This window comes from Triplophysa rosa, linkage group LG4, assembly GCF_024868665.1.
Source record: "Triplophysa rosa linkage group LG4, Trosa_1v2, whole genome shotgun sequence".
Taxonomy (NCBI): Eukaryota; Metazoa; Chordata; class Actinopteri; order Cypriniformes; family Nemacheilidae; genus Triplophysa; species Triplophysa rosa.
This window is the reverse complement of record NC_079893.1, coordinates 29,493,855-29,510,698: the sequence shown is the minus strand read 5'-3', so window position 1 is coordinate 29,510,698 and position 16,844 is coordinate 29,493,855. Positions and strand designations below refer to the sequence as shown.

Here is a 16,844-nt window from a genome sequence, read left to right as displayed (position 1 = left end):
TGATGTGGTGGTGGGACTTGAGGTTGTGGTGGGACTTGAGGTTGTGGTGGTGGGACTTAAGGTTGTGGTGGGGCTTGATACTAAGGTGGGCCTTATCGTGGTGGTGGGGCGTGAGGTTGTGGTGGGGATTGAGGTCGTGGTTGGACCTGACGTGGTGGTGGGACTAGAGGTTGTTGTGGGGCTTGAGGTGGTGGTGGGGCTCCTACACTTTGGATCCTTGGAGTTTGAGCAGGAACGTGGAGCATGGGTTGCTGTAAAGGTAAGAAAGAAGAAAGAAGTAGAACAAAACAGAAATACAAAATGCAAGAATTAATTTCTTGTCAGTATATCATGTGACTGATTCAATGAAAATATTCAAAAACTCATTAAAAGGAAATTAACTAAAAAAGAGTTTTTAAAACGTACAACTCCGTATGCTTTTTTCTTTTATATCTTCAGAAGAATCCTCCTCCGAGCTTGAAGTTGTGTTACTTGACATTGTGGTGGGACTTGTGGTAGTGGTGATGGGACTTGATGTGGTGGTGGGGCTTATTGTTGTGATGGGGCTTGAGGTTGTGGTGGGGCTTGACGTGGTGGTGGGGCTTGAGGTTGTGGTGGGGCTTGACGTGGTGGTGGGAGTTGATGTGGTGGTGGGGCTCCTACACTTTGGATCCTTGGAGTTTGAGCAAGAATGTAGAGCATGGGTTGCTGTACAGGTAAGAAAGAAGTAGGAAAAAACAGAAATATAAAATGCTAGAATTACTTCCTTGTTTGTATATAATGTGACTGATTCAATGAAAATATTCAAAAACTCATTCAAAAGAAATTAAGTAAATAAGAGATTTTAAAACTTACAACTCCGTATGCTTTTTTCTTTTGAATCTTCAGAAGAATCCTCTTCCGAGCTTAAGGTTGTGTGACTTGAAATTGTGGTGGTGATGGGACTTGATGTGGTGGTGGGATTTGACGTGGTGGTGGGAATTATCGTTGTGGTGGGGCCTGATGTAGTGGTGGGGCCTGACGTGGTTGTGGGACTTGAGGTTGTGGTGGGCCTTATCGTTGTGATGGGACTGATCGTTGTAGTGGGGCTTGACGTGGTGGTAGGGCTTGAGATTGTGGTGGGACTTTGTGTTGTGGTGGGGCTTAATGTGGTGGTGAGGCTTGAGGTCGTGGTAAGGCCTGACGTGGTGGTGGGGCTTGATGTGGTGGTGGGGCTTGATGTGGTGGTGGGTCTTGAGGTTGTGGTCGGGCTTGAGGTTGTGGTGGGGTTTGATGTTGTGGTGGGGCTTGAGGTTGTTGTGGGTCTTGATGTGGTGGTGGGGATTTGCGTTGTGGTGGTGCTTGAGGTTGTGGTGGGGTTTGATGTTGTGGTGGGGCTTGAGGTTGTGGTGGGGCTTGATGTGGGCGTGGGGATTATCGTTGTAGTGGGTCTTGATGTGATGGTGAGGCTTGATGTTTTGTTGGGGCTTGAGGTTGTGGTGTGGCTCCTACACTTTGGATCCTTTGACTTGGACTTGGAGTTTGAGCAAGAAGGTGAGTCACGGGTAGCTGTAAAGGTAAGAAAGAAGAAAGAAGCAGGACGAAACAGAAATATAAATAGTAAAAATTAATTTCTTTTCTGTATATCATGTGATTGATACAATGAAAATATTCAAAAACTCAATTAAAAGAAATTAACTAAAAAAGAGATTTTAAAACGTACAGGTGCTTATTTCATTTGATTCTTCAGAAGTATCCTCCTCCGAGCTTGAGGTTGTGTGACTTGAAATTGTGGTGGGACTTGTGGTAGTGGTGATGGGACTTGATGTGGTGGTGGGATTTGACGTGGTGGTGGGGCTTGATGTGGTGATGGGGCTTGAGGTTGTGGTGGGGCTTGATGTTGTGGTGGGGCTTGCTGCGGTGGTCGGGCTTGAGGTTGTTGTGGGGNGGTTGTGGTGGGGCTTTGCGTTGTGGTGGGGCTTGAGGTTGTGGTGTGGCTCCTACAATTTGGATCCTTTGACTTGGAGTTTGAGCAAGAAGGTGAGTCTCGGGTTGCTGTAAAGGTAAGAATGAAGAAAGAAGCAGGACGAAACAGAAATATAAACAGTAAAAATTAATTTCTTTTCTGTATATCATGTGACTGATACAATGAAAATATTCAAATACTCATCTAAAAGAAATTAACTAAAAAAGAGATTTTAAAACGTACAGGTGCTTATTTCATTTGATTCTTCAGAAGTATCCTCCTCCGAGCTTGAGGTTGTGTGACTTGAAATTGTGGTGGGACTTGTGGTAGTGGTGATGGGATTTGATGTGGTGGTGGGGCTTATCGATGTGGTGGGGCTTATTGTTGTAGTGGGTCTTGACATGGTGGTTGGGCTTGATGTGGTGGTGGGGCTTTGCGTTGTGGTGTGGCTTGAGGTTGTGGTGGGGCTTGATGTGGTGGTGGGGCTTGAGGTTGTGGTGGGGCTTGATGTGGTGGTGGGAGATGAGGTTGTGGTGGGGCTTGATGTTGTGGTGGAGCCTGAGGTTGTGGTGGGGCTTTGCGTTGTGGTGGGGCTTGATGTTGTTGTGGGGCTTGAGGTTGTGGTGGGGCTTGAGGTTGTGGTGGGGTTTGTCGTTGAGATGAATAATTCCTTATGACAATTACCTTGGTGAAATAGAGGAGGGTACTAACATGATTAACTGAATAGCATGTGAAATAAAATATGGTAACATGGCATGACAGAAATATGAGAGCAAAAAATATATAAAAGAAAGGGGTAAACTTTTCAACTCACATTTGAAATGGTTCTCTTCTGCTCTCATTTTTTCTTGACTTGATGAGTCCTTATGAGATTGATCTTGGTAAAATAGATTAGTATTATTTCATTTGATTTTTCGAATCATTTGAAATATAACATGACATCTTTAAATCACGCAGAGAAATTATGTGCTAAATATGAACAAAATAAAAGGAGCTCTGTTACTTACCACTGTGATGGTAACTTGTTTTGTCTTTACTGAATGGACATGTATTAGTATGACCTTGATTTAAATAGATTGTTGTAATTAAAGTCTATTCTGCATGTCATGTCAAATATAGTATGGCAATATGGCATCCTTACAACATGGAGAGGAACAGAGGAGGAACAAGAAAAGTTACTCACTTTTGGCGTTCGCTTTGTGTTTCCTGGAGGGATGCTTATGAATATGACCTTGATAAAACAGATAATTGTGATTAAAATTTATTCTGCATTTTTGAATGAAACACAACATGGAAACATGAAGACACAAAGAGGAACGGATAAGAAAATAAAACTCACGTCTGGTGTTATCTTTAGCACTTGTTTTGCCGTCCTTGGATGAAACTTTATGAGATTGACTTTGAGATTGACCTGAGATTGAATTAGATTATTGTGATTAAACTTTTTTTTCTGCATTTTTATGTGAAATACAACATGGCAAACTTAAGAAACAGGGAGAAACAGTAAGGACTGTAAAAATCCTTAGCACCAATTTTGTCTTTCTTGGGTAAATTCTTATAATAGCGATCTGTGTGAAACAGATTGTTTGAATTAAACTTTATTCTGCATTTCATGTGAAATGATTAGAAAATAATGTAGATCAATGTACTTTGTAACTCACTTCTGGCAATAGGACCTTTAAAGTTTGTTTTGATTTTCGTTGACAAATACTTTCGAGATGGGCCTTGGCGAAATAGACTTGTATCATTATATCTGCATTTCATGTGATATATAACATGGCAACGTGGAATCCTTAAAATGCAGAGAGAAACAGGAGGGACTATGAACAAAAAGCCTGAGCTCTGTTACTCACCACTGTCAGTGTCATCAGCAGCACTCGTTTTGTCTTCACTTGATTGACCTTGGTGAAAAATATGATTGTAATTCAACTTTTTTCTGCATTTCAAAATAGATTTTTGTTATTAAATCTGCATTTCATGTGATATATAACATGGCATCCTTAAAATGCAGAGAGAAACAGGAGGGACTATGAACACAAAGCCTGATCTCTGTTACTCACCACTGTCAGTGTCATCAGCAGCACTCGTTTTGTCTTCACTTGATTGACCTTGGTGAAAAATATGATTGTAATTCAACTTTTTTCTGCATTTTATGTCGAATATAAATGACAATATGGCATCTTTAAGACACAGAGGGAAACATGAGGAAACAGAAAGAATCGTCTGAGCTCTGTTACTCACTGCTGTCATTAGCACTTGGATCAGCAACGGATAAATCTTTCTGAGATTGACCTTGGTAAAAAGATTACTGTGATTAAACTTTATTCTGCATTTCATGTGATATACATCATGATTTATATGTCAACATGGCATCCGGGATTCACACAGATAGACAGAGAAAGGAATATATGAAAGAAATGCTGAGCTCTGTAACTTACCACTGTCAACTTCAATTATTTTGTCTATTGCAGAGTCCTCTTGAGACTGACTGGACGGCAACACATTTTTCACAATCCTTCCGTCACTCACACTGGCCACCAGTAGAACTAGATTTAAAACTAGTAACATCTTGACTGAGAGGACTTTCCTCATTTCTCTTTGTTTTTGTGTATCTGTAGCTATTGAGAGTGGGAAGAATATAGAAAAGCCAAAGACACGGTAAACTTAAAATGAACAAATAAATAATTCAGCCAAAAATAAAAAAAAATCATTTACACATCACATTTGCCATTAAGTCAAGTCAAAGTTTATTTATAGAGCACTTTCAACACCACTATGATGGACCAACAAGTGCTGTACACCAACTTTATTAAAGATAAACAAGGAATTAAAGATCAAAGCATGTCGCTACCAGTTTGTTAAGGACAATCAGCGTAGTGAAATGAAATGTGTGTTCCCAATTTTCCATGCACATACTGAGATTTATAAAAAATGTTATGAAACTGAACTTGTGAACACTGTAGAAACACACTTTGACAATGAAATCTATGCAAAGTTTATATAGGCCTACACAGGCCCCCAGATCTCTGTGTGGACCATACAGCGTGTTATAAGTCTCATTCAAAATACAAAAATCTCACCTAACTCATCTTTTCTACAGTAAATGACAAAGACTGTTTGGCAATCTATATTGATACCCTGCTGAAAAAAAATCTTTTATTATTCCAATAGGATTTAGTGGTTCCCATCTGCCAGATACCATCACATTACCATTCGTTTAAAAACAATACAATTCCTATTGGGTTTTGAGTAGGGTTCTATTGTTTATTTTTCAGCAGGCATATTATCTTAAAAATGATTATTTTCTTGTTCAAGCATCTAATATGCCTAAGACAAAAACAAAGTCACACTAAAATTTGCTTTCTACAGGTTTAGCTTCTTACAGGTTTCTACTTTTCTACAGGTTTGTACAATGTCATAATCTGTTTTTGGTTCTTTATTGCAGAATGAGATCTTGTATTAATGATGGGAGAGTCGAACCACTCAGCAAAGGCTATCTATGACTCTGTGGTGGACCGTGAACCACATTTTCACAATTTACGTTGTAATTTGAGCCCAATAAATCTTGCCATTCTCATCCTTGGATGCTACCAAGGACACAAAAATCAACTATAACATTATCTTTCTGCAAAATGTCAACCTGACTCATGAATCAAAGCATCTCTAAATCATAAGCGTTGCTCTTCTGACCCTGACACTTAAAAGTGTCTTTTTTGTGGTCACTTAACTAGTTAGGGTTAAAAGTACAGCTGCCAGCTGAAATATATATTGTAATATATATAACTGCAATAAGGATCCAGTTGTTGACCTCACGTTCATGTAAATTCAAGAAGCGATTTTATTTTGGGTCAGGCACTGTATATCTCTCCTCTTCTTCAGAAATCTTGTACCTCCAAATTTCGAGATTTTTTGTTGTTGTCATAAATCATTATTGTTCGTCATGCTTAATAAGTTGTCACTGGGTTTTGCAAATATCTGACCAAAAAAAAGTAATAAAATGTATCAACAGTATTTAATCATTTAGTATAGTGTTTTTTCCATTTCCTGAAAAACAGCAATTTTGGACATTTAAGGTTTCAGAAGGATAGCAACAATATATGAAGTGTTTGGTTCCAAAATGAGATAAATCATAACTCAAAAATTCAAAAATCATATTTTTTATTATGTTATCATGTTTTTATTGTGTTTTATGGTGTTAGTTAGCTGTGTTTTTTTAGTCATTATGGCTTAAATCAAAACACACCAACTGCAGTTTGATTGATATTAATGGGAAAAAATGTAAAAACGGAGTTATCTCATTTTGGAACCAAACTCTTCATATTATATCTATATGGTATGTGTGTACAACAGACTCAACCACATCTACCATCAGTATATCGTCCGTCTTATCTGAAAAAAGCAGTGTTTTTCCTTTCCTGGAGGTTTTGGAGATACGAGGATTCAGTCCAACAGTGCCAATATTTACTATATAGCGCAGCCACAACCACATCAATCATCACTATATTCACAATATACCACAACCACTAATAACATTCTCAATATGTGCATACGAAAATGTGTCTACACAGATTTTGCACTAGACTCAATAGTTGAGAAAGATAACTGTCAATATTGTACAACAAATACAATTTTCCTTTAAGCCTTGGCATTCATTTCCATTAGTAATCTGAAATCGCCGGACAGAAGCTGGACTAGAACTGAGGCTTTTATACTTAAAATAACAACTTAATTAGATTCAGTCAAATATTTTGTCTAGAAACAATATAAATTACATAATCTTTTGTAATATATCAATATTTAGTGTACAACAATGATGAACAAGGCCGATCTAATTCAATTCAAACAGATGAAGAAAATATGAATAAAGAGTTTTACCAGATGTGCTGTTGTTGGAGAAACAGTAGTGCTTTACTGTCCTGTATCCTGCGACCATAAGTTTTATATTCCTTACAGTCACCACCTGCTGATGCACCTGTGCTATTGGTACAACCCACCATTATTAAGATTCTGTACCAGTCCCTGTAAGAGTTTTGTCCCTCCCAATGGTTCTTCACCGCCCTCCCTAACAGTCTTAAGAAGTAAGGCAGTCATTACTGTACAGCAATTATGAAGCTTGGTTTAAAAAATGCAAAACAGGTTTTATTGCATAAGTTACACTGAACTCTGTGGGGGCATCCACACAGTGACATTTCCAATTCAAAGAGTCTGTCTTCATCACTCGTATAACAGAAGATAGAAATCGTTGTATAAGGCTTTAAATGCATCTGAATTTTGTAAGCCAAAATATTCAAAATACCGATGCACATCGTATGGGAAGAAAAACAGCAGGTAAACTATCACTATTTACAAGCGGATAAATGAAACACATGAACACACAACACTTTTCAAATCGCTTATTAAATACGGCGACGGCTAATTCAACTGAAACGTTTATTCTAGTCTCCATAACTTTTCACTTTCATTTTGGTGTCAATGTTTCAAAATGTATCTTACAAAAACCCAGTGACGTACATTTAAAAAGCTTTATAATTATGAGTAATGAATGGAATTATAGGTGGGGTTGGGGTGGTGGTGAAACAATTATGCTGACAGGAGTGGGGTAAGTATATACTTGATTGACAGGAACTGATGAACCTTGAACAAACTCCTCCTGAGCTTTTGGGCAAAACTTGCGCATCCACTCTATAAAAGTGAATGATACAGTGACCAAATATCCAGCCACCAAACTACAACGTTTGTACACTTTTACCACAAAGAATATGAAAACCACAGGATTTGATTCTGTTTTTGTAGGTTTTTCAATCAATGTTGTACATAAAATATTAAAATCATTTTCATTTTTGTATAATTTTGAAACTGAGAAAGCAGCCCTGGCTTAGTAAAGTTTACCCAGACAGCACAGGTACGTCTGTAATAGGTCTGCTAAAGATCTGGAAAACATCTGCTGTGTAAAAACATCTGATAAACGTCATAGAAAAGGCCGTTTTACACATTCTAAATCATAAACATCTTACAGACATCTTCTGGATGTCTATATGACAGCAGACGTCTCAGATACGTCTTGCAGATGTCAATGCAGACATCAGATAGACGTATCCCAGATATATTATGTGGCTTATTAAGGTCACATCTTATCAAGCAACAGTATTTGATGATTGACTAGAAGATGTAATTGACTCATGAGTGATGCTTGTTTTAACAAAAAATGCTATAATCAAATACTACACTTTAACTTTATCGATATAGACAAGTCCACACCTCCTTAGTGTGCAGAGGGATCGGAATCCATCAAGTCTAATTGCGAAGCTTATTGAGATAAAGCTTTATCGTTGCTCTTTTAAGAAAGAAGTCATATCTTCTATAACAACTTGTCATTCTTCTCTCCAAAACGGTTTTAGTATGCATTGTGTTTGTTGCTGGAGCAAGATGGCGAGGATCCTTCTGTGACGTCACTGAAATTGCTCAAGTAAAAATGTAAAGCTGGCTGCGATAAATCTGGTTCGTAACTTGCGTGTAGCAATAAAACAATCTGTGATCATGTCAGGAAATATGGAGTTAAAAAACGCTACCCAGTTTCACAGCAAGGGTTTATTACCCATTGTTGTGATGTACTGTATCTTTATAACCTCTTGAATTGCAGGCCAAAATCCAGCATAAAGGACTTTTCATTTATGGCAACGGATTGTTAATGTGGGTGTTACTACTAAACATCAAAATACAAAGGTGACAACAGAGTGCAGTAGCTGATAAACCTCTCCATGTCCTATATGATTATTTTACTTTATGATTTGAGAAAATTCTATATACAGCTCTATACTGCATGTCAACACTCTCATATGTCTATTTTTATTTCATATAAACGTGTGAGAGACCAAAAGCTGTGAAAGAATACGTTTGGAGGGCACGCATAAATAAAACTTCACACAAGCGCCTAACATTCATTTCTGTAAATAATCCCCCATGCTGTATGGCTACAAATGACATCACCATTATTGGCTTCTGTAAGAACCTTTGACTCTTGCTCACATCTATTCAACAGGCCATAACTGTTTATTGCACGCAATAAAAAAACGACACAGAGCGAACACGTAAATACACAAGGAATCGTTCTTTTCCTTCCAGGTTTCATAACACGGGCTGCGTTGTTAAAGCCAGTGAAATATGAAAAGGACGACCTTCATCGTATTTAGTCTAGCCTGCCTGCATGTTCAAAGCTTATGGAGTGCTGTCGGTAAGTTAAATTTAATTAAAAAAATGGAAAGAGACCTAAATCTATATGTGACATAAATGTTGTCTTGTTTATCAGAACAAGTATCTATGTGTAACTATGAGAATGAGTCACATGAAACATTTAGAACAAAGACTAAACCACAACAAACACATTAATTGCTGATCAATGCCATGTAAGAAACAGGCTGGGTCTACTCTGGATTAAAGTCTGTGTTTAGAAGAAGCTGAGACTCCGGTGTAGCACATACATTCCTGCGTGTTCATTAAAGAGGGAGTTGTCTTCACTTCTTTCACGGCATTAATTGCTTTTTCTAAGAACCTGAGCTATAGTTCAGTCGTTTCTTGGAGTTTTGATGTAACGCTTGGCAGTCTCATGGGGTTCTGATGAAGTGTACAGTATGCAGTATACTGCACAGCAAAATCGACAGTGTTATAAAAGGTCAAATTAACACTCACAGTGTATACAGTATATAATCCACACTATCGAAGTGTGGATTATATATACACTGTGAGAGTTAATTTGACATTTTATAACACTGACGATTTTGCTGTGTAGTGATAAATCACGTCTCCAAACAGATGCCATGTCACTCTGCTGACAGGAAGCTTTCATTTCTTCCTTAATGTGTATTATTGTTAGTTGACCCCACTTTAGTCCTCTTCCACATTGTTAACATAGTAAAGAATGAAAATAACTATTATAACCACGAAAAACAATTTTCAACTAGTTTCAATATATTGAAATTTGTGTGTAGAAGTTGAGGACTTTATCTGTTGTGCTGTAATCAATCATGTGTTTTATAGGCACAACAGAGATCAATTGTCAACAGGGAAGTGACATCACTGTAGGGAGTGTCCAGGAGGGATATGAAGGTGAGATAACGTTAAAGGGAAGAAAAATACATTTACATGAATAACTTTTTTTAAGACACCAGATTAGACTGGATGTTATAATAATAGTGCTATAGTTACTATTATTAATAATTATTACATAATTGCATTAATAAAGATAATATTTTATAATAAAATGTTACGTAGTAATAATAATAATAATCATTATTATTATTATTGAATAATAAAGTATTATGATTACTTATTAAATAATTAAACAATCATATTAAATCAAATATATCATCATTTTAACAGAATTTGGTAACACTTCAGTATAGTGGGAAATTCTCACTATTAATTAGATGTAATTAGCATGCCTGTTATTTGGCATATTGACTGTTTATAAGTACTCATAAAGCACATATTCTGCATGGCCATACTCTACATCTCTAATCCTACACAATACCTTAACCTAACAACTACCTTACTAACTATCAATAAGCAACAAATTAAGAGTTAATTGGGGGAAAATTGGTTTGTTAATAGCGGGAATTGCCCCCTATTCTGAAGTGTGACCCAGAATTTTTTTCACTAAATGTTTTTTAAAACTTAAAACACTGTTACAGACTCCGTTTTTGTAGCACTTCTCTTCATATCTTGATATTTCTTCAGTAAATGAATGATCCGGAATGCAAACATTTATCTATCTGTCCTACAGGAGACATAGAGATTATTAACAATATCCGACCCGATGATCGTGTAGTTCTGGAGTCTCATTATTTTCCCATTGGTGTGACATTCCTGACACTGGTTTACTCTGATGGAGATACTAATGCTATTGTACGCACCAACAAACCATTGGATGCTGAAGTGCTATCACAGGTTTGTTTTCCCCGTTATTACTAACCTTGTACCATACATTTACACTGGAACACACATACTGTAAGTGTCAAATACTTCAATAATTAATGGAAACTTTCACGCAGTAAAAATGACTTAATGTTTGATGTAATATGAATCAATATAAAATGAACATAGAATGAAATTATCAGGCTTGTTACTTGCAACATTCTCACCACTTTTATTTTTACATTTGACCGGTTTGATTCCATCTTTATGTATATTGCCAGAAAATAACAACATTTTTGGTTTTAAACTGTATTTCAATAAGCCCCCAATATAACTTGACATTTTTGGTGAAAGAAAAGAAAAAGAAATCACAATTTTATTTTTTAAATATTGTCCAAATGTTTTGTCCCTTATCCAAGAAAAGTGTCATATCATGTTTCCACTGCTTGTTCTTTCAGTCAGGAGGAGATCTGTTTTATTCCGTCACCTGCACAAACACAAACCCAGCGGTACTGTATAATAAAATCATTCAGTAACATCTGACCAAAAACAAATAAATAAAACATATACTTAAACCTTCCCTATAAAGTCAATTTTTTGCATTTCAGATGAGAAACACACGAAGACTAAAAGTTTTGGATCTTAATGACAACGCTCCCATCTTCCAAAGCAAAACATACAGTGCCATGGTTTCAGAGGTGAGCTCAGTGTCTCAAACTTACAGGATCAGCTGCTAGAAGTCTCATCACGATGTAAACCGTTATAATTGCGTTATAGACGCAGGCTGCGGGCTCATATGTGCTTCGGGTACAAGCTGAAGATGCAGACGTCTCTCCAAGCAACAACATACTTACATATTCTATAGTGGTGAGTCAAGTCTGATATAACTGTATATTTTTCTTTTTTACAAAAAAGCTATGTAATAAAACATGAAGGGAGACTGGATTATTTATGAATGCATCTATATCGTCATTTTAATCCACAACACTTCTTCCCTCAGCCTTCAGCGCCAGATGAGTTTGAGTTGGGAAACGACGGGAACATTAGGTTAAAAAAACATTTGGACTACAACGTCGCTGAAAGCCACATCTTCACCGTGGAAGCCAAAGTAAAGATCCACAGCTTGGCTGCTTTTCTATTTTATCATTTCTCTCAGTTCTGAAAATTATTCTCCAGTCTACTTAAAATGTTTGTTTGCAGGATCCAGAGGGACTCAATGACACAGCGACAGTTACAATAACAGTTATAGATTACGACAACCTAAACCCATATTTCCATCACAGCCTTTACAAAGCATCCATAGAGGAAAATCAGGTAAGGAACTTTAAAGTACAAGATTAATACTTAAAAATGCATTTATGTTTTCTGTCCACGAATAGGTAGGGCACTTCTCAGTGGTCACTCCTGAGGCCATTAAAGCACAAGATGGAGACAAAGGCATCAACGAGCCTGTAGTTTACAGCATAACAGCAGGTACTCTTTATACATAACATGTACCGATGTTATTCATTCTCATCATAACATACCAAATACGGTTTTGTGATATATGCTAGTCTAACCTAAATCTTTCACCAAAATATATAAAATATTAAGCAATACTTGATTTACAACAAAATGTTCTTTTGCCGTCACAATATACCGGTACCGACAATAATAGTGATATTAATAATAATTATCAAAACTTTGTTAATACAAACTACACATGATAATTGTCATGGATCTCGGGGGAGAGAAGAACCCAGATGCAGGCAGGCAGTGAAGGGGTTAACAAGCAAGGTTTTAATTATAAATACAAAAGACAGAAACAAAACACCCACGAGGGGGTAAACGACAAGGTGACAAAATAATAATACGAACACAAGGACCAAGGCTAACTAAACACTAAACTAGACAATACTTTGACAAAGACTAAACTAAACACTTACTATAACTGACAAGAACTTCGACAAGCACAGGATACATCCAAACATGGAATGCGACCAAAGACATGGAACGCAATGCAAAGCCACCATATACACACACAATGACCGAACACAGGACAATGAAACATGAGGGCATTTTATAGGGAAGACAAAAGAAGGGTAATCAACGAGGGCAGGTGGGAAACATTAGACACGGCAGGGAAGCAATACATGAAACGAGAGGAGCGGGGCCAATGACGAGACACTGGAGAGAACGCATATTATTGTCAAAAGGACAATAATATGTTTCTCTCCACACATAACCAAAGGCTTTGTCATGACTATGCCACAGGACCAAGAAAAACATGACTAAGTGAAGCAGAGCCATGACAGATAATATCATAAAATTATCAACAATTATTGTAATCAAATATCATAATTCAGCAACAATTTACAATTTTGCCCTAAAGGGCCACAATGGTAAAAACAGAGGAAACCCAACATACACCAAAGAAAAGATCAAGTTGACTGATTTGAGCATTTCAATAGATATCACGATAATATCTCTACCGTGAAATCTTTCAATAACTTATTTAGGCTCAGTTTTTAATAAAAAAAAATATTTTCACACTTCTGTTTCAGTCCATCCAAATAAATATCAGCCCCACTTCGCAATCGACCAAAACACTGGGGTCATCTCTGTGATAACAGCACTGGACAGAGAGGAAATAGATCAGATCACTTTCTACCTACAGGTATCAGACGTTATTAAAGCCACACATGAATAAAAACAGCCATTATTCTCTTTAATGAAAGACAATCATTTTGTTCTCTAATCCTTATTATTCCCTTTTTAAACAGGCAACTCAGCAGGACGATACGAGTAAGACATCTAACACTGTGCTAGCTGTCACTATAGAGGATGTGGATGATAACCCACCAAAATTTGAGCAGGACCAGTACACGGCCAGTATTCCAGAAAATTCTCCCCACGACCAATTTGTGCTTCAGACTAGAGTCACAGATCTAGACATGGTACTGTGACGTCCTGTAAACAGACATACAAGAAATATATTTCAAAATGTATTCAAAATATTATATAATTATATAAAATACCATATAATATTATTATACTTTAAATAAAGAAAAATTAAGCCCATTTTAAAGATGCATTACATTTAGTCATTTAGCAGACGCTTTTATCCAAAGCGACTTACAGAGAGTTCAGGGAGCAATACACTATTATTTTAAATCAATTTGGGGGTGGATTTTGGGCTAAGCAAAGATATTTTTGTGAAATCACACTAAAACGATATCTGTAACAATATAAAAGTCAAAAAATGTTTATATCACAACAGGGAGGGTTTGTAGGAACATTCCGGATTATTCCGGACTCCGTCCCTTTTTCAGTCGGTCCTGATGGAATTGTTCGGGTGAAGAATTCTATGGAGCTAGACAGAGAGAACACAACCAACTTCAGTTTTCAAGTAAGTGAAACCAAAATCAGAATCAAAAACATAATTGAAGGCAGGGGCGGTCTGGCCATCTGGCGTACCGGGCATTTTCCCAGTGGGCCGTTTACGTATGGGCCCGGAAGGAGGCTGTGGCCTCTAACGTATGGGGCCGTAACGGAGGCGTTGGCCGCTTAGACAGACATATTATAAATGCGAATGCACGCAACGCGAATGCAAGAGACACGTATGCATTTTATCCTCCTATGGTAATGATGTCCTAGAACGGAAAATTGCTAACAACAAAATGTATACAGGTTTGAAACAACATGAGGGTGAGTAAATGATGACAGAATTTTCATTTTTGGGTGAACTGTCTCTTTAAGAGCTATCAGTCTTCACCCATTTTAAGTAGATAGGACTTGAATGACTGAAATAGCAGCTCAAAGGAGTTGAAAATATGGCCATTGAATGTGAAAACATCCCTAAAAGAACTACGGTTTAAATTTAAGTCCAATCGCATTAGTCATATGCTAATTTGAACACTACCATAGTAATCTCGCATTTTCCTTTCCAAAATTAAAGGTTGAAGCACAAGACAATCCTCCGTCCAGCAAGACAGCGACAGCAGAAGTGAACATTATTCTCCTGGATGAGAATGACAACAGTCCACAGTTTACAATGGCCAAGTACGAGGGCAAAGTTTACAGCAATCAGACCACTGAAATGCTTGTTGTCAAGGTGACGGAGAACTGTTTTCTTCTGAGTCATCTTATCGATACTTGAGTACATTTCTGAAGATTGTGGAACTATTATTACATCACACAAACTAAAAACTATATCATATATTTTCACAGGTGGAGGCAACAGACCTGGATGAAGGTCCAAATGGGGAAATCAGTTATGCCATTGAGTTTGGAAATGAAGAAGGTTATTTTGGCATAGATGGGAACACTGGGGAGATTACACTGCTTAATACAATTCCTCTGATGGAAAACAAAATCCTTCAGTTTGCGATGTATGTGACTGCAAAAGATGGTATGTTGTTTTTTTCATGGTAGATGAAAATAGATTTGTCAACTTAGTGACAGTATTACACCAAAATTAAAATGATTATTTATTGACCCTCATGTGGTTCAAAATCTGTCTATGACTCTTTCTTCTGTGAAACACAAAAGATATTTTGAGAAATCGTGTTTATACTATGGGGTCCAGGGTTTTTTGTTTACAATGTTCTTCAAAAGATCTTCTTTTGTGTTCTTCAGAAAAAAGTCATACAAGTTTGGATTGACGTGAGAGTGAGAAATGATGAAGTAATATTTATTTTTGGGTGAATTTCACACCTTCAGGTGGTGTGGTAAGCAGATCGACTTCTGCTCTGGTGGATATCAAGGCACCTGGAGATTCCCATCCACAGTTCCTTCAGAAGACGTACCAGGGTCGTGTCGAGGAAGAGCAGTCAGGAGCAAATATTGTGAAGGTACATGGCCTTACAGCTCAAAGATTTGCCTCAGATGATTTGAAAATTAGACTAATCCAACCTGCACTTTCTCATGTACAGATTGACTTCCTATCCATCGACCCGATCGTTCCTGTGACGTTAACGGTCGAAAGCGAAGCTGACAAGTTCTCCATAGACCAGAGTACGGGTGTTCTGTCAACCAAAGTCAAACTCAACTATGAGCTGAAGAGTAGCTACACTGTTCAGATGTCCATAACAGATGGAACCAACCGGGACGAGGCATCTGTTCAGGTCGACGTCCTGGACATCAATGACAACAGTCCAACGTTTGTACTTAACCCTGCACAGGTTACAATACCAGAAGATCTAACAGGGGGAGATAACGTAACATCCGTCCAGGCCAGGGATGCCGATTCAGATCTGAATGGTGAAGTGCGGTACACTCTTCTGGGAGGAACCGGGAGGTTTAGTATCGAAGAGGAAACAGGAGTGATAACTGTGGCGGCTCCTCTCGACCGAGAGGACAAGGATGAGTACAACTTGGAGATCACCGCCCAAGACCAGGGTCGCCCATCACGTTCCACCACCATCACATTGGACATCTCGGTAACCGACATCAACGACAATGCTCCCATATTTTCCAAGCAACAATACGAGGTCATGGTGTCTGAGCATGCGACGGTAGGAACAGACGTGCTCAACGTAACAGTGGTTGACAAAGACAAGGGTTTGAACGCAGCGGTGACCTATCACATCGTCAGACAAGAGCCGCCTTCCACACCACTCGTCTTTAGCATAGACGCTGTGACCGGTTCCATTCATCTTACTGAAAAGCTGGATTACAACAAAGCGAAGAGGTTTACTCTTCAGGTGGAGGGACGAGATGGAGGAAGTCCCGTTCTTACAGGAAGTGCCGTCGTCATCGTGTGGGTAGAAGACGTGAACGATAAGGCGCCGGAGTTTAGTATGGAGCAGTACAATGTAGCCGTCTATGAAAATCTGCCAAGCGGAGCCGCTCTGGTGTCACTGGAGGTTACAGATGAGGATGAGGTAAGAGAAGATGTGTTTGAATTTCAGAAAGCTTTAAAGGCCACCAAAATTTTGTACCATTTGGTTCTTTTATCTTTCCACTCAGGGTGGGTTTTCGAAAGGCTACTTTATCCTGGATAGTGATACCTTTGCTATCAACAGTCAAG

General features: G+C 38.0%; 1 protein-coding gene across 1 annotated transcript in view; it reads right to left on the bottom strand.

Moving 5' to 3' along the window:
* Positions 1-6,876, bottom strand: part of LOC130553048 (mucin-2-like) — a 7,610-nt gene extending 734 nt beyond the window's left edge. The window contains exons 1-14 of the mRNA XM_057331787.1: positions 6,800-6,876; positions 4,363-4,542; positions 4,166-4,216; positions 3,985-4,032; positions 3,778-3,825; positions 3,264-3,335; positions 3,108-3,155; positions 2,932-2,985; positions 2,739-2,801; positions 2,338-2,608; positions 1,682-1,905; positions 835-1,527; positions 406-687; positions 2-251 (exon numbers count right to left, since the gene is read on the bottom strand). Coding sequence (XP_057187770.1) covers positions 2-251; positions 406-687; positions 835-1,527; positions 1,682-1,905; positions 2,338-2,608; positions 2,739-2,801; positions 2,932-2,985; positions 3,108-3,155; positions 3,264-3,335; positions 3,778-3,825; positions 3,985-4,032; positions 4,166-4,216; positions 4,363-4,542; positions 6,800-6,857 — 2,342 coding nt within the window. The 5' untranslated portion in view covers positions 6,858-6,876. The remainder of the gene's footprint in view (position 1; positions 252-405; positions 688-834; positions 1,528-1,681; positions 1,906-2,337; positions 2,609-2,738; positions 2,802-2,931; positions 2,986-3,107; positions 3,156-3,263; positions 3,336-3,777; positions 3,826-3,984; positions 4,033-4,165; positions 4,217-4,362; positions 4,543-6,799) is intronic.
* Between the last annotated feature and the right edge of the window lie 9,968 nt (positions 6,877-16,844).